This window comes from Asterias amurensis, chromosome 2, assembly GCF_032118995.1.
Source record: "Asterias amurensis chromosome 2, ASM3211899v1".
Classification (NCBI taxonomy): Eukaryota; Metazoa; Echinodermata; class Asteroidea; order Forcipulatida; family Asteriidae; genus Asterias; species Asterias amurensis.
In genome coordinates this window covers 20,143,056-20,161,823 of record NC_092649.1, presented here as the reverse complement: position 1 = coordinate 20,161,823, position 18,768 = coordinate 20,143,056, and the positions used below count along the sequence as shown (strand labels likewise).

Sequence of the window (18,768 nt, the reverse complement as noted above, 5' to 3'; positions counted from 1 at the left end):
TTGAATATATATATTCAGTAGTTTTGGTTCTGAAAAGAACGGGTGATAACTCATAATTCGATCAGTATACTCAGTGATCGCCTTCAGAACCAACACTACTCAAAAGAGATATATTCACATGGTGTTACCACAAACCTCTCTACTTCCACACTGCAAAGTTTCAAATCCATCTTATTAAAGGAACACGTTGCCTTGGATTGGACAAGTTGGTCTATAAAAAAGCGTTTTTAACCGTTTGTTATAAAATGCATATGGTTGGAAAGATGTTTTAAAAGTAGAATACAATGATCCACACAAGTTTGCCTCAAAATTGCGTGGTTTTCCTTTTACTGTGCGAACTAACACGGTCGGCCATTTATGGAAGTCAACAATTTGACTCCCATAAATGGCCGACTGTGTTAGTCGACGAGGTAAAAGGAAAACCGTACAATTTCGAGCCATGTTTGTGTGGATCATTGTATTCTACTTTCACAGCATCTTTCTACCTATATACATTTTATAACAAATGCTTTTCAAAGACCAACTCGACCGATCCAAGGCAACGTGTTCCTTTAAAAACATAGTGGTAAGGACTTGGTTGGGTTGTTCATAGTGGTCCCTATCACTTTGCTTGTTCATTCACCGAATTAGCTAGATGAACAGCTAAGAGGTCTTGATGATTGTAATGTACACAATCGTTGCTCACCCTGTAGCCTTCAAAATGTCAGTAGAGGTAATTCCCTTTTCCATGGCACTAGCTACATCTCTGGCACTGAAAGGTCAAGTTTACAGATAAGAAATATGTTAAACCAACAAATTTAATGAGTCAAGCACTTGCGGGTGATTTCAAAGTGCTGAGGACCCATCAATGATTTTTTTTTTATAAATACAGTATGATACATCATGGTTCACTTTGTACATTAGTTTCCAACATTGGACTGTTGTTATCCTTTCGTCAAAGGGAGACCACACTTGGTGGGAAAGTTTAACGGTACTTTTTTCTATTTTTCTTTTTAGGTGGGTATATGGGTGTACAGGCTCCCACCTTAGAGGTTTGGGGAGAGGTGGAACCTTACAGGGCCCATGTGACATGTTTGGGAATGAGGCGGACCCTGACATGCTCCAAAATGAGGCAGACAACGAGATGCTTCCACATGAGTGGTTAAGGAGAGGCAGACTCTGACAAACTCCCACCTGAGTGGTTTGGAGGAAGCATACCTTGTCAGGCCCCCTATGGTTTAGGCTCCAACCTGAATGGTTTGGGAGGAGCCCGAACCTGACAGGCGCTCACCTGAGTGGTTGGACTTGAGGCTGACACTGGAATTCTTTGATGAGGCAGACCCTGACAGATAACCTCCTCAATGGTTGGGGATCAAGAAGACCAAAACAGCATCCCATCTGAGTTGTTGGGGATGAGGCAGACCCTCAAAGGCTCACACCTAAATGGTTGGGATGAGGCAAGCCCCGAGTGGTTTTCTCAAAACAAAGTGATTGGGTATGAGGTAGACGAGACAGATTTTATCTGGGTGGTTGGAGATGAGGCAGACCCTGACATACTCTCAACTGAGTTTTGGGGGATGAAGCAGACTCTGTCAGACTCTCACCCCAGTGGTTGGAGATGAAACGGACACTGCTAATGGTTAGGGAAGAAGCCGAACCTGACAGGCTGTCATCTGGGTTGTTGGAAACGAAGCAGACCATGACAGTCTCTCACCTCAGTGGTTGGAGTTGAGGCTGACACTGACATGCTTCCCACATGAGTGGATCAGAATAAGGGCAGACCCAGACAGATACCCACCTCAGTAGTTTCGATCAATAAAACCCTAACAGTATCCCATCTGAGTTACTTGGGATGAAGCTTCCAACCTTAGTGGTTGGCTATTAGACTGACACTAAAATGTTTCCCAATTGGTGGTAGGGAATAGTACAGACCAACACCCAATATCAACTGTTGGGGTAGAAGCAGACCCAGACAGACTCCCACCTGAGTAGATTGGGATAAAGAAGACCCCCACATGTTCACTGGCAACCTAAGTGGCTAGGGATGAGACATACCCTAACAGGGTTCGACCTGAGTGGTAGGGAATGAGGCAGACAAAGACAGATTCCCACCTGGGGAAGAAGCAGACCTGAACGGGTTGGAGTGGTTGGAGTTAAAGCTGACACTGAAATTCTTTCCACATGAGTGGTTGGGGATGAGGCTGACACTATCATGCATTACAAATTGGTGTTAGGGGATGAGGCCAACCCTAACAGGCTGACACTCACATGCTTTCTAAATAGGTGGGTGAGGTGAGGCACACCCGAACATGCTCTCACCTAAATTTCCGAGGATGAAGCAGACCCCGACAGCATCCCACCTTAGTGATTGGCGATGAGGCTGACACAAACATGCTTCTGAAAAAGACACTCTGAGAGGTTGGGAATGAGTCAGACCTTGACAGCATCGCATCTCAGGGGGTGGAGATGAGGCTGACACCGTTGCTTCCCACATGAGTGACCGGGATGAAACAGAACCCAACAAGCTCTCCCCTGAGATGTTTGGAATGAAGCAGACCCTGACCGCATCCCAACTCAGTGGTTGGAGATGGGGCAGACACTTGCGTGCTTCTTAAAGGAGTAGTGAGGATGAGGCAGACACAGACAGGCTCATACCTCAAAGAAGCAGAACCTGACAGGGCCCACAAAAGTGTTTGGGTATAGGCAGACCCTGACAGACTCCCACCTCAGTGGTTAGGGAGAAAGCACACCCTGTTAGGGTTAAGGGTCCCGTAAGAATGGTTTAGGCTCCAACCTGAATAGTTTAAAAAGAGGCCGAACCCAACAAGCTGTCAGTTGAGGCTTTGGAATCGAAGCAAACCCTGACAGCCTCTTACCTCAGTGGTTGGAGTTTAGGCCGACACTGACAAGATTCCCATATGAGTGGTTTGGGATGAGGCAGACCCTTACAGACTCTCAACTGACCGGCTGGGGATGAGACTTTCCCCCTACAGACTCACACCTGAGTGGTTGGGGAGAAAGCAGACCGTGTCAGGCTTCCGTATGAGTATGAGTGGTTATAAGGCTCCATCCTGTATGTGTTAGGAAGAGGCCGAACCTGACAGGCTTTCACCTAAGTTGTTGGAATCAAAGCAGACCCTGACAGTCTCTTACCTCACCTGATTGGCTGGGGATGATCCATACCCTGACAGATACCTCCCTCAGTGGTTGGGGGTCAAGAAGACCCTCACAGTATCCTATCTGTTGCTTGGGATGAAGCAGACCCAAACAGCCTCCAACCCAAGGGGTCGTTGATAAGGTGGCACTAGCATGCTTCCCAAATAGGTGGTTGGGGTGGGTCAGACCCTATGCTCTCACCTGAGCTGCTGAGGATGAAGAAGACCCTGACAGCATCCAACCTTTAGTGGTTGGCGATAAGGCTGACACTAACATGTTACCCAAACAGGTGGTGGAGTGGTTTGAGTACAAGAAAAACACAGACATAGTTGTATCTGCGAAGTTGAGAATGAAGCAGATCCTGGCAGCCACTTACCTCAGTGGTTGGAGATGAGACTGACACCAAAATGCTTCCCGACAAGCTCTCCCCTGAGTTGTTTGAAATGGAGGAGACCCGGACAGTATCCCAACTCAGTGGTTGGAGATAGGGCTGACACTTACATGCTTCCCTCATGAGTGGTCAGGATGAGGCAGACCTAGACAGGCTCCCACCTGAGAAGTTTTGGTGGAGGCAAAACCTGACAGGGTCCACCTGATATGGTTGGGGACGAGGCAGACCATGACATGCTTCCACATGAGGCAGACTCCAAGTTGCTCCCACCTCAGAAGTTGGGGAGAGCCAGACCCTGACAGGCTCCCACCTGAGTTGTTTGGTGATGAAGCAGACGCTGACTGCCTCCAACCTCACTGGTTGAATTAAAGCAGACACTTCTAGGGTCACACCTGCGAGGTTTTGGTTTGAGACAGACACTGATGGATTTCTATCTGAGAGGTTGGGGATGAGGCACCCCCTTACAAGCTCCAACTTAAATGGTTTAAGAGGCAGACTCTGACCTGCTCTTACCTGGGTTGTTTGGAAGAAAGCAGACCCTGACAGCATTCCAACTCAGTGGTTTGAGATGGGTGGTCAAGATGAGGCAGACGCTGACATGCTCTCACTTGAGTTGTTGGAAATGAAGCAGACCCTAACAGTATCGCACTGGAAGAGGATGGGGCCGACACTAGCATGCATCCTGCATGAGTGGTAAGAATAAGGCAGACCGGGACAGGCTCCCACATGAGAGGTTGGGAGAGCCAGACCTTGAAATGATCAATACGAGTTGTTATGGCGAGGCATACATTGACATGCTCAAACATAAGTAGCTGGGGTTGGTGCAGACCCTGACAGACTCCTAAATGAACAGTCAGGATGAGGCAGACCATGACTTGCTCTCACCTGAAATGTTGGAAATGAAGCTGACCCTGACAGCATACCACCTCAGTGGTTGAAGATGAGGCTGACACTAACATGCTACCCACAAGAGTGGTAAGGATAAGCTCCCACCCAAGATATTTGGAGGCCATGTCAGGCTCCCATATGAGTAGTTCAGGTTGGGGCAAACCCCGACAGGCTCACACATGATTAGTTTGGGTATGAGACAAACACTGATAGCGTTCTTTCTGAGTGGCTGGGGATGAGGCAGTCCCTAACAGGCTCCAACCTGAATGGATTAAACACGAGGCAGAGCTCTACTAATTATTTCTCCATCAGGGGATTTCCAAATTAAGGATAAGTTGATTAAATCAACAGTTTAAATAATTTTACAAATCAATTGTTACTCTGAAAAGTAAGTGGTGGAACTTTTGAAAAAAAGTAAACATAAACAAAGTGCTTTTGCCTTTACTTCTGACTACTCAAATGTTCAGTGTTTGTAGTTCCCCGTGTTGTGGTGAAACTGCTTGGAAACTGCATGAATAAATCAAGAACCTTGTTTTTTCTTAAAGAGGACACAATTTCAGTAGTGACAATATTGATTCTAGAAAAAATCGATTACAAGAACATGGCTTTTAAACATAAATGGGTCAAATGATTTCCAAATATTAACTTTAACCTAAGTTACATTTTTATGAGCAACTTACATACTATTTAGAGTGCAGTCACGACATCCAGTCATTGTCTTGAGGATGCATCAAGAGATCTAGTTGTTCCAAGAGTGGCACAGCTAACTTGTCCTTCTGCCTGTACCACATCCTGCATAAGTAATAAACACACTGTAAATGTTAAGGGATGTTTTTCAAACTGCTGCTTGTGAATGTCCTAAAGTGGAACCCACAGGCCTATTCTTGTACAAACTAGAGCTCTCGATCTAGCTTCCATGCAACAACTGGATGTCAGCTGTATTCTCTACAGTAAAGGTATAAATCTTGTCAAACAAATGAAACCTCAGTCATGTAAGCCCAGGATGGTGACATGGCCCTTTCAGAGTGGGCATTGGTAGTTTTGCCAGTGAACGTTGGCAACTTTGTGTGTGATGAGTGTATGCTGACCGCTGACCAAGTACATCTGGGGAGTCCACCCCTAAGTATCTGAGACTTACATTTTGGAGATGGAGCCCAAGAGGTGTATTAAAAGCAACAAACTTTAGTTGGACTGGAATTTATGGTTATCCTCAGGAATGAATTAGGCTGACTTGGTATACGGGGGGAAATGCGCGATGAACGGAACAAGGATATTTAATAATGCACAATTGCAGAATGGTTCTAATTCAGTGGTGGTGGATGAGACCCTCACAGCTCTCCCCTGAGTGGTTAGGTATGCAGCAGACCCTGACGTGCTCCTAACTGAGTGGTTAGGGATGAGGCAGACCCTAACAGGCTCCCACCTTGGTGGTTAAAAATAATGAAGACAGGCTCCCACCGGAGTGGATGGGGGTAGAGTCAGACCCAGACAGCCTCCCACCTGAGTGGTTAGAAAAGAAGCAGACCCCAATAGGTTCCCTGGCCATCTTAGTGGTTTGGGATGAAGCAGACTTGTACAGGCTCCCACCTGAGTGGTATGGAACTAGGCAGACCCTGACATGCTCCTAGTGGCAGGGAATGAGTCGGACTCGTATCAGGCTCCAACCCAAGTGTGGGGGAAGAAGCAGACCATGACAGGTTCCCTTTGGACCTATAACAGGCTCCCACCTGTTGAAGAAGCAGACCCAAACGGGTTATTGTCTGAGTAGTTAGGGATTAGGCAGACCCTAACAGGCTCCTAAGTAGTTGGGATAAAACAAACCCTGACAGGCTCACACCTGGATGGTTTAGATGAGACAAGCCCTGAATGTTTACTCGCAACTGAGTGGTTGGGTATGAGACATACACTGACAGATTTCCATCTGAGTGGTTGGAGATGAGGCAGACCCTGACACGCTCTCACCCGAATTGTTTGGGATGAAGAAGACTCCGACAGCCTCCCGCCTCAGTTGTTGCAGATGAAGCTGCCACAACGATCACACGTGAGTGATTTGGGTACGAGACAGACACTGACAGATTTATATGAGTGGGTAATGATGAGGCATAACCCGACAGGCTCCAACCTGAATGGCCAGGAAAGAGGCAGCAGACCCTGACAAGCTCTCCCCCGAGTTGTTTGGAATGAAGCAGACCTTGAAAGCATCCTACCTTAGTGGTTGGGGCTGACACTTACAAACTTCCAAAATGAGTGGTCAGGATGAGGCAGACCGAGACAAGCTCCCACTTGAGAGGTTTGGGAAGAGGAAGGACCTGACGGGCCCCATCTCATTGGCCCTGTCAGGCTTCCGTATGAGTGGTTTAGGCTCAAAACTGAATGGTCTAGGAAGAGGCAACCCCCGCCAGGCTGTCACCTGAGTTGTTGAAAAACAAACAGACCCTGAAAGCCTCTTACCTCAGGGTTGGAGTTGAGACCGACACTGCCATGCTTCCCACATATATGGTTAGGGATGAGGAAGACCTTGACAGATTCCTATTTGAGTGGTTGGTCATGTGACAGACCCCGACAGATATCCAACTTGGAGGTTGGGGATCAGAAAGACACGAACAGTATCCCACCTGAGTGATTAGAGTGGTGCAGACCAAGATAGGCTCTCACCTGAGTCGCTGAAACAAAGCAGACCCTGACAGCCTCCCACCTAAGTGGTTGGCAATGAGGCTGACACTTAAATGCTTCCCAAATAGGTGGTTGAGGTGAGGCAGACCCTGGCGTGCTCTCACCTTTGTTGCTGAGGATGAAGCAGAACCTGACAGCATCCTACCTTAGTGGTTGGCTATGAGGCTGACACTAACATGCTTCCCGAAAAGGTGGTTGAGTGTTTTGGATGTGCGAGGTTGGGAATGAAGCAGAACCTGACAGCATCCCATCTCAGTGGTTGGAGATGAGGCTGACACCAAATTGCTTCCCATATGAGTTGTTTGGAATGAAGTAAACACTGACAGTATCCCACCTCACTGGTCGGAAATGGCCTGACACTTTCATGCTTCCCAAATTAGTGATCAGGATGAGGCAGACCCAGAAAGGCTCCCACCTGAGTATTTGGGAAGTGGCAGAACTTGACCGGGCCCATCTAATATATTTGGAGGTGAAGAAGTCCCTGACATGCTCCCATTTGAGGCAGACATATTTCTCACAATGTTTTACACTGTCAACAGCTAGTCATTACTTGTTACCAAGTAAGGTTTTATGCTAATAATTATTTTGAGAAATACACTGTAGTGTCCACTGCCCTTAAATTGTCTTAGCAAGTCTTCTTTTTTCTCATTTGTTGGTCTGAATCAATTGGTATAAAAAAAACGGAGTACAGCCAATATTTCTGCTCCAAAAACTGAGCCTTGATGTCCAGACCTGGTGGACGAGATTACACTAACTGTTTTGTTAGAAGCTAGGTTTTTACAATTCTTTTCACAAGTTAATTGTTCACTTTGTTTCATAAGAATAAATTGTAAGCACAATGATAATCACTCCTACAACTTTGCTGGGCTTTCCATTTGCCCATTTTTGTTTATAAACATGTCTCTAAACTTGGTTTCTGACCTTCTTGGTATTTATCCTAGGACCCTCTGGTCTCAAAGATTATTAAAGGAACACGTTGCCTTGGATCGGTCGAGTTGGTCTTTGAAAACCGTTTGAAACCGTTTGTTTTAAAATGCATATGGGTATAAAGATGTTAAACAATAACATACAATGGTTGGAAAGATGTTTTAAAAGTAGAATACACTGACCCACACAAACATGCCTCTAAATTGCACGGTTCTCCTTTTACCTCGTCGACTAACACGGTCTGCCATTTATGGGAGTCAAATTGTTGACTCCCTAAATGGCCGAACGTGTTAGTTCGCACAGTAAAAGGAAAACCACGCAATATCGAGGCTTGTTTATAATTAGGTTACAAATGCTTTTTATAGACCAACTTGTCCGATCCAAGGCAACGTGTTCCTTTAAGGTCTCGGTCTTGGTCTGGAACTGTGTCTTGACTATACAAACTAGTTTTGTTACTGCTAGCGAAAGATTTGGGATGTTTATTAGTTTTAACTCACCATATAGCATCTTCTCCCTGTCTCAGACCTCATCACCCAAGTGTCTGTTTTCACTAAGCATCTTGACTGTGAAGGCTGACTACCAAAATTATCCCCGACGGGTGGAAATCAAGAGGAAACTGTATCGCACATGAGGGCAGCTACCCTTGGAGAACAAAAATAAGATTGATGAAAATGGTGTGACGCTGACAAACACAAATGCTCCAATGAGAAATCTCACTCTTCAGTTTTTGCTTGGCCAAAATATTTTATTTTAGCCATAGTGACCTTAATATTTAACTGAGGGGGTCCAAAAACAATAGGCCTCTGGGGGATCTCTCGACCAGTTCAAAATAAGCTTGGATTTGATACGCCAAGTCCTTCTTGAGTTTCGGACAATGATTACACGCACACACCCAAGTATGTACTGTCCTGCAACCATTGTCCCTCTTTTGTTTATACTCTTTTGGGAACAGCTCCATTGGTTTTGTACACGTTTTCCAAACCTAGGACCTTTCCCAAACTGTGAACTCAACTACTTTTTTTTTTATAATGTCCTGGGTATGAATGTGTATACCTACCCACACACGCACGCCGTAGTGTTTGACCATTATGTTAGAGGACACCTACATGTATTTTCTGTTGTTCCTGTATTGAAGCAATCGCTTTTGGTTTTGTACACAAATGACTACAGACTAGTGAGGACCTATTGTCCTTATTGAAAATGTCCTCGGAGGCTAGGCCATACAAACACACACACATACTGAAGGACAAGGCGAACACTCTTTGCCCCTGTGACTGGCTTTGCCGATGGGGCATAAAAACAAATATCTTGAGTATTGATACCAAACTTGTGAAAAATAAACATTTTGGATAGGAGATTGTCTTACCCATGAGCTGTTCGTCCAATTTTTTGGCAAAACAAAAGCGTTTAAATGGAGGGAGTCATCGTGAATATCTGGACCCTGCCTCTGGTGGCCTACTCCATTCTAGTAGGAGGGTACATGTAGTCTTGCATGGATAGTCCATAGTACAGTTAATACCTTGCCAAAAGAAGACGTGGTGGATATCCTGGGTAGCCAACTGAAAGAGAAAGAACATATTAATGAATTTAACAACACAAGATTGCCAGTCTTACCAAATTTTTAACATACTAGGCCTGGCATGGAAAATCACTGGCCTTGGACATGCGGTCCAGTGCAAGTTTTGAGCCCTGCCAGCCCTTCATGGTGATCATAAAGATCCATAAGGCTTTGATGTTTACTGGAAAAAAACTTAATATCTATAGGGCAGGAGTTGTTTGGAAGTGTTTGGATGGGACCTACACTTGCATTCCGTCTTTGGCTGAGTGTCTCAGTGGCTGGCGAAAGATCTGAACCCTTTGGCGTGAAGCATGGAGTCAAACAAGGCTGCGTGCTTGCACCTGGTCTTTTTGCTCTCTTCCTAACGGTAGTGATCCAGGACATGTCAACTGACCTCACCAGTGGCATGTACATCCATACCAGGTCGGACGATGGCCTGTTCAATCTATCACGGCTGCGTTTTCACCGAAAAATCCTTGAGAAAAGTCTCTGTAATCTCCTGTATGCCGACGACACTGCACTGGTAGCTCACTCACTGCCCGACACTCAAGAAATCCTGAACCGCTTTGTACAATCAGCAAGTGCCTTTGGGCTGTCAATCAACATCAAGAAGACAGTGATGCTATATCAACCTGCTTCTGGTCAAACCCCAATGAAGCCTGAGATTCCACTCAACATCGTCCAAACACTCAACCTGGCTCCACTCTCACAGTTGGAAACTCCCTAGATGCAGAGCTTAATGGCAGGGTTAAGGCTGCAGCTGCGTCGTTTGCTCGCCTGAAAGACCGACTGTGGAGTCAGCGTGGCATCAGACTGACCACGTACAAAGTGCAAGGTATACCGGGCCGTGATATTGAGTGCTGTGCTCTACTCGGCAGAAACATTCACTCTCTCTCATTGTGCACAATAATGGGTATTTCCTGGAAGGATAAGGTCACCAATAAAAGTTCTAATCCTGCCAACATGCCTTCCATTGAATCGATCCTGCCCCAAGTACAGCTGCGCTGGACTGGACACGTTCTCCATATGCCAGAGGAACGCATCCCAAAGGCCCTGCTAATTGGTGTGTCAGACCATGGTGAGACCCAGAATCTCCAAGGGTTTTAACCTGCAATTTGTTTCAAACAGAAAAAAACGCCTTTTAATAGTTATTATGGAAAATGATCTTTTAACCTCATCATGAAACTTGGTATAAAATGAATGATTGTATGGACAAAATTTTGGGTCATCTGGATCCAATATCCAGCAAGACCCAATTTTATGGTAGTTAATCATTCTGTGCTAACAAATTTTTTCGCTAACTACAAGTGAAGAATGCTTTTTTACCATCATCATTCTATACTTTATCATGTAAGTTGGTTGCACTATGACGTGTACAATGTGTAAGCAAAAACACATTGCTATAGGGCTTTTAAAAAGTTGTTAAAAATCTGCTTCTGTAAGCACTTGTTGATGGTTCACCAAATTGTCTTTGTGAAGTTTTTGTTATGGGAGCTAAGTAAATTATAAAACCCCAAAGTATAATTGCTGTTTTGTCAGTTATAAATTTAACTAACACATTCAATAATTACCTTACTTGGTAACTAGTAATAGGGAGAGGTTAATAGCATAAAACATTGTGAGAAACGGCTCCCTCTGAAGTGATGTAGTTTTCGAGAAAGAAGTAATTTTCCACGAATTTGATTATGAGACCTCAAATTTAGAGGTCTCAAAATCAAGCCTCTGAAAGCACACAACTTCGTGTTACAAAGGTGTTTTTTCTTTCATTATTATCTTGCAACTTATTCATTTCATTATTATCGACCAAATCAGCTAAATTTCCACAGGTTTGTTATTTTATGCATATGTTGAAATACACCAAGTGAGAATACTGGTCTTTGACAATTACCAATAGTAACCACTGTCTTTAAAGCATACATGTCCTTCCGTTACCATATTGGTAAAGCTCCAGCAACCAGCTACATGACTCATCCTAAATGTTGTGAAGCATCTAAACTACAAAGACAGACTTAAGACACTCAACTACATTGTACCATCACTGAGTACCATAGACACAGGGCACCGTCGTCTTATCTCCAAACTTCAATGTTATGGATTAAGTGGGGTAGAACTCAACCTGGGTTCAGGATTTCCCAACAGGGCAAACCCAACAAGTCGTAATGGGCATACATCACCTAGCAGCCGTCATCTGGTGTGCCACAAGGCACTGTCACTGGTCAACATTGTTTTGTTGTACATCAACAACCTGCCAAACAAACTTCACCTCCCAGACCAGGCTTTTACAGATGACTGCTTGCTTTGTACACCCAATTCCTACCAACGGGGACACCAGCACTTTTGCAGAATGACCAAAAAACTCCTGGAAAATGGCAAGACACTTGGTTAATGAACTTTAATCCAAGCAAGTGCTGCACCGACAGTCGACATTCCACTTCACAACTATGTTCAGCCTAATACCAGAGATAAGAGGGGAAACAACCAAAAATTAATTCAAGTCAGTCACAAAGCTGTGGCCTTTATTCCCCTTCTAAGATTCATTCTTCGTATCAACTGTTAAACTCTGGCCTTGACTGCTTTGAACAGCGCATAGCGCAACACCACGTAGCTGAATTCAAGGGACACACGAAGGTTCATCTCAATCTCATGTTCATTATTTTAGTCAGCCGGATACATCACTGCTAATTTGCGCACTGCGTGTGGAAATAGACTACTGGTGGGTATAATACTGGCAGTGCGCAGGTTGCTATGATGTATCCGCCAGAGAAACCAATGGAGATGAGATTGAGATGAACCTTCCTGAAATTGCCGTATGATTATGAATTATGAGTAATGCCTCGTCACAAATTCAAGTCAGAACTTGAAAACCATAAGAAGCTAGACGGTCGACCCGCTGAAATACTGCCCATAACTTAAATGCTGACAGCTTATTTTTGAAGTATTGTGTACCCAAGGCCCATCATACCTCATCATTGCTTGATTTAATTTCGACATAAATGTACATTTTTGTATTATTGTTTTGTATGACAGCATTTAATAAATGTACTGAATATGATAAACCAATGCAATAAAGAGGGGCACATAATAAGCTTCAATTCCAGCCTCAAGTTGTTCAACACCAAAGTAAACCAAATTTAGTACAAACAACACCGGCGCCAGTTTCGAAATATTTTCGCCGCTGGCGAAGCGAAACATTTAAAACTCATATTTGATTGCATTACAAGAAGCTACACAATAATGTAAGTTTTGATATTTGAACGACAAACACTTAAAGATGTGATAATCTGCATTACAATAAAGGAACAACCATGATAAATGAAGGAAAAATTGTGTTTACCTTGATGTGATTGTCACACTAGTTCGGCTTCGGCCTGCCTCGCGTGGACCACTCTGGTTTGACGCCCTCTTGTGAGGAGCATGAAAAGGGCGGTTTTTTTTAGGTAAATGTTAGGCGTTAGCTTGTGTTTTTGCGTTTTAAACGCTAAAACTACTTTGTTGTTTTTAACAATTCCTATAAGATAAATAATACTTGAAGTTGGAACTTTTGCAACCCATGCATTTCGAAAACCGCACATGCATGTATTGTGTGAGGACTATGGAACAAGTTTAAGGACTACTATCCGGCCGCGCACTGCGCACAAGAAGGTGCGGAGGATAAGGTTTGTACACATATCTAACGAATGTCCAATAAGTAATTAGTTGTCAACTTCATTCCAGTTGTCTGGTACCTGAACGAAACATATTGCTAGGTCATTACAATGAGTCAAATGACGTAAAGAGGTCAGACTATTGTCAGTGCGTTGCCGAAGAGGGCGTCTTAACATTTCCGCATAAAACATACACGGAAAAACCATTGAGTTATATTATACTCTGTCCTGTGGGGAAAACCGAAAACCTGAGGGGGGCCGAGCCAATTGTTGTTTGGGGAAATCCTTATTTTGCTCATGTCAAAGCTAAAACAAACACTCATCTTAATGTTGAGAAACAGCTAAGAAAAACTCCTTGGTAAGTAATGAATCGTCGCTCGCTCTCTTCTTGTCTCTGTCTGTGTCTGTCTGCTGGCTCTGATCCGAGTCTGAATCTGTTTTGTTGTTTTTTGATATTTTGTAATCATGTTAACTTATCATGTTAATAACATACGAACTTAATGGCCTATTATATTAATGTAATGATAGACCCAGCAGTAAAATACAGATATTTAGTTAGTTATTGGGTTAAGTTAAATACTATTAATAAAATATAATAGTAGTAATAAATATAAATATTTACGTGTAATAATCATACAGAAACAGGGACAGGGTAGTTTTCACAGGCAACTGTAGAAGTAAGCCCCCACCCCCTGTCATGCCTGTGTGGTTTGCTAACTGAACTGAGTGAAGGTGGGGGGGGGCTACTGTTGTTGAGGCTCGGGAAAGTTTCTGTATGGCACCACCTTTTTTTCATTTGATATGAAATAATAGTATCAAATTTACCCTAATGAGATTTACATTTTTGTAAAAATGAGTGAAAAGGTGGTGGGGATTCCAGTGGTGGCGCCAAATGGAAAGTCATCCAAGGCTCCTTCCCATTTCGTCTCAACGAGATCTCTTGTATTATTTCTGGTCTTGTAAAAACAATTCTGTATGCTTCGTTTTTGACAGGGCAGGGCACCAAGGTATTTTCTCTATGGTAAAGGGCACCCTGATCCCAATGAGAAAACTGTTAAATTTCTACTGCCACAGTATTTGAAGGGCACCAAGGCGATGACTAGTGGGCATGGAGGCAATCACCTTCATTGCCTCCAGGAAGTGTCAGGCCTGCTGGTTCTTTTAACACTTTGCCGTGGTCGTAGTGAAGATTTGTTCTTGTAATTTTTGTATTACTTTGTTTTCTTCGCAGGTGTACTGTTATGAATGCTGTATGAATTCTAAAGAGAATCAACAGACGACTGTTTGTAACATACTCAGGCATGGATACAGGAATGACAGTGAAGCATTGTGAGGTCCTCGCTAAATGCCGTGTTCGATTCGTCAAGGACCTGAATCCTGACGATGTTCTTGACCATCTCATAGCTGATCTCATCATCACCCCTGATGACCAAGAGGATATAGCAGCACGGACAACACGCAAGGAGAAGGTACGCTTTATTCTGGACCTTCTGCCACAACGAAGTGATCGAGCTTTCTATAGCTTAAAGGAAGCCCTCAACGATGCAGACTCTGGGCATCGTCACTTGTATGAACTACTGGATAAGACATTAGATGATGTTTCTCTGCCATGCCCAGTTCAGGCTACAGGTAATTTGTCAACTTGTATTTTATTTTAAATTTTCAAGTCAATAACTTCTTATGTTTTAATTTGTGTAAATGCACACGCGAAAGTTATGCAAAATATGCAAATTGTATAATGTACAGCATTTATTTCCTTAAAAGGTACTGACAAGGCCCGGACTACTGGTGTCGTAGTTGAACTATTAAACTTGGTTAATTGTGATGCCACGACTCCTACACAAATAGTCGCGACTACCATATGCCATGCTAATATAAAGGACACAAAGTGTGTGCAGCAAGGGTGTTTTTTCTTTCATTAGTCCAAAATTTTAGTATAATTTTTTTATTTTTATGCATTTATGTTGTGAAAACACCAAGTGAGAAAACTGGTGTCCAGTGCCTTTAAGAATACTTTGTCAAATAGATTTGCTTCACTTCTGCATGCAAATAATTCTGATCATCATTTTTGTCTTTTGTGAATTATGTTACAGATAGTAAGGTGCCAATGGAACTTGATCCTCCTCTGGATCCTCCTCTGGCTCAGAGCAGTACCAGGGCAGGGCATGACGTGGCAGAACGCTTACGCAATGGACCAGTAAACCCCGATGAACCTGTGACTGAGCAACAACTGGCCACCCTCGCTGGGAAAATTGGAAAAGAATGGGAATTTCTGGGTGCGAAACTCGGAATGAATGATAACGATATGTATAAATTCAAAATGGAGAACCAGTACAATGCATGGGCACAGATTCAAGCAATGCTTATTAAATGGAGGAACCGAGAGTATAAAAAAGCCACTATTGGAGTGCTGATCGAAAAATGCAAGGAAGCTGACATTGGAAGGGATTCGTATGAATTCTTAATAAATCCATAATAGTGCTGGTCAATCAACTATTAAAAGTACCTGACAATTATTATTATTAGAGACGTGTGCAACTCGTGATTGCCCTTGCACACTGCTCTTCTTCCAATGTGAGTCTGTGCAGTAGTTATATCTGAACCTGTCTTAAAATTGTTGCTTTGTTTTCTTTTCAAATGGATATGTATAATATAATTATTATACTTGAAATGTTTAAAGGATTTGAGGCATTGTATGGTGAGGTCAATATATATTCGGTTGCCTTAACACCATGTGTGTACTCCGCGGGAGTAGAATAAGCAAGACAGTTCTCCAAGAACAAACTCTACCTGGCAAGTAGATACACACATGGTGTTACCGCAAACCAAATATATATTGAAATGTTTAGTTTACATTTTATCTGCTTCTCGCTATGAATCTCTTAATATTGGTTTTGCGCATTACAAATGCCTATTTTTATCATTTCTACTATTGTAACCATGCCATGACTTAATTTCAGATATTGCACATGCTGACTTGTTTGACTCAGAATCTGCTTAGCATGCTAAATTTATGTTTACAGTGTAAGCAGATAAGAGAGTTTGTTAACATACATCACTGTTTAGGGGTCGATTCCACAAAGAGTTAGAACTAGCCCTATTACATAATATTAGATATTAAAGACTTAAAGGCAGTGGACACTTTTGGTAATTGTCAAAGACTAGCCTTCACAGTTGGTGTATCTCAACATATGCATAAAATAACAAGCCTGTGAAAATTGAGCTCAGTCGGTCTTTGAACTTGCCAGATAATGAAAGAAAAAAACATCCATGTCACACGAAGTTGTGTGCGTTTAGATGGTTGATTTCGAGACCTCAAGTTCTAAATCTGAGGTCTCGAAATCAAATTTGTGGAAAAATTACTTCTTTCTCGAAAACTATGGCACTTCAGAGGGAGCCGTTTCTCACAATGTTTTATACCACCAACCTCTCCCCATTACTCGTCACCAAGAAAGGTTTTATGCTAATAATTATTTTGAGTAATTACCAATAGTGTCCACTGCCTTTAAGGCTAGTCCTAAGTTAGGATGAGTAACTCGAGATACTGAAGACTAGTCTTAACTCTTTGTGAAATCCACCCTAGTGTATCCAATGTATTTAATACATGTACAACCATTCAGTTTATTTTAGTCCATGTGTTTAAAAGGCTCTTGGATGCAGCTGGTAAAATTACTTGTGTCAATATTATTGCTGTATTTCTGAAGAGGACAAAATAATTGTGAATGAGTAGCGCCCTCCAGTGGTCCTGAATGGAGAGGTTGCTAGTTCAGAATGGCAATGTGACATCTTGTGTAGTCTAGTGCTAGACTATCCTTGTGTATGCATTGTTTGCTTAAAAGTTTTGCTATTGAATATATTAACTTGAATAAAATTTCCCCTCCAGGGAAAAAAAATTAAATAAATAAAAAGATTATGTTAATTTGTGGAAGTGTTGTGGCCGAGCAATTAAGAGCACCGAATTCAAACTCTGGTGTTTCTGATCAGCAGAGTGTGGGTTCAAATCCTCCAATCATGACATTTGTGTCCTTAAACAAGACAATTAACCATTGCTTCGTCCTTCGACCTGGATGTAAAGCCATTGGGCCCATGTGTTGTGTAAAACATGTAGAAGAACCCAGTGCACTTATTGACAAACCCTTATAAGGTGCTACTTCATTGGGTCTCTGAATTCATTACTTCAGTATACTATCTTTATGTATAAATGTATGTACTATACATGTAATAAGTGCCGTGAGTACCTTGTTGGTAGATACGTGCGCTATATAAGACTTTGGTATTATATTAATTTTATAGAGGGATATGCCTCAAAGCTGAGTTGTGTGAGAACTCAAATCGATAAGTTCTCTTCACTTGATTATGTGACCTTGCAACAGCCAAATATATCGAAAACCAACCACTTTGTTGTCACCGCATTGGTTTTCCTTTGGTCTGTATGCTGTAAGACTAGTATAACCTTTGAAACATGTATTGCAATCATGTTGTTAATTTTAGTCTACACGATGTTGGGACAGACTTTGAAATAAATTTTATCTGAATTGATATAATAATATGACACAATCTCAAAGAAAAGTTCTAATTTTTAAATTGTACATACAAAATTATTTGTTTTCCTTTCTTCTATTTTTAGTAGTCTTCTAGACTCCCACGTTGGGGGGGGGGGGGCAAAGACATTGTGGTGGGTGGGGCGGGCTGGTTAATGTTTCAACCATTCATTCACATAATGTGGCAATGCTTGTTTTATAACATTGTTATCAATTAATAACAATAAATGGCCTAATGCACGATAACTCGGTACAAAAACGTAGTCACATTTTGAGGCTTTGTGTCTTCTAGTTTTGAATTCATTTGAAGATAATATTAAAACCAGAGAATCTGGCAATTCGACAGACGACTACCAGAAACAATGTCAATATGATCACTCAGTTATTTTCAGCACACAGTCAGTTGTTTTAATAGTACCGGTACTACTTTGCTAGTTCGACCTGAACAAGGCTAAAAGCCACTCTTGGTAAGGTGCAAACGGAAAACAACTGAGGGGAGCCGGAACTAAAGTTAGGAACTGAGATTCCTTAAAAAGTCTAGATTATTGCCTGAAACAGAGTTCCAATACAAGAGATTATATAGGGGCGGGGCAGTGTATAACCAAGAAGAGACACGAGTTGAGGTTGCCCGATGCAACTTTCTTTAACTTCACTCCAGAAGAGAGTTAACACTTAAATACTTCCCCAACACAAGTCGATCCACTATTCAGGAGCAATGACAATGCTGTGGATGATATGGACAGTACGGAAGCTATTGCCGCTATTGAAGCTATTGAATTTAAAAAAATAACTCTTTCTCTTTATGTGTAAGTACACGATAAGTCTAACCTTCTAGTGTACGTACACGATAAGTCCAAACTTACGGTGTACGTACACGCGAGTTTGTACGTACACGACAACTTCTCGTGTACGTACACGATAAGATAATCGGTTTATTAGCAGTTGGATGCTATTCGCATTTTTTTACTTTCTCAGTTAGAGATGTGCGTGTTTCTTGCGGAGCCTCAACTA

The 18,768-nt window shown here is 42.6% G+C and overlaps 1 protein-coding gene and 1 long non-coding RNA gene across 4 annotated transcripts; one reads left to right on the top strand and one right to left on the bottom strand.

The window, feature by feature from the left end:
- Positions 1-489: 489 nt before the first annotated feature.
- Positions 490-12,950, bottom strand: LOC139933773 (uncharacterized). Of its 3 annotated transcripts, none has more exons than XR_011785618.1 (5): positions 12,907-12,950; positions 9,381-9,573; positions 8,512-8,651; positions 5,095-5,206; positions 490-751 (listed from the first exon to the last, which is right to left on the bottom strand). It is a non-coding gene; the product is annotated as an uncharacterized lncRNA (long non-coding RNA). The 3 variants fall into 3 exon arrangements; XR_011785617.1 differs by lacking the exon at positions 12,907-12,950 and adding an exon at positions 9,816-9,953 and having other exon boundaries at positions 8,512-8,656; XR_011785616.1 differs by lacking the exon at positions 12,907-12,950 and adding an exon at positions 9,816-9,953.
- Positions 12,951-13,419: 469 nt separating this feature from the next.
- Positions 13,420-17,857, top strand: LOC139933772 (death domain-containing protein CRADD-like). The gene is made up of 3 exons (XM_071927975.1): positions 13,420-13,574; positions 14,448-14,845; positions 15,310-17,857. Exons 2-3 carry the CDS (start codon positions 14,518-14,520, stop codon positions 15,690-15,692), a joined length of 711 nt encoding a protein of 236 aa, XP_071784076.1. The 5' UTR covers positions 13,420-13,574; positions 14,448-14,517; the 3' UTR covers positions 15,693-17,857.
- The last annotated feature ends 911 nt before the right edge of the window (positions 17,858-18,768 follow it).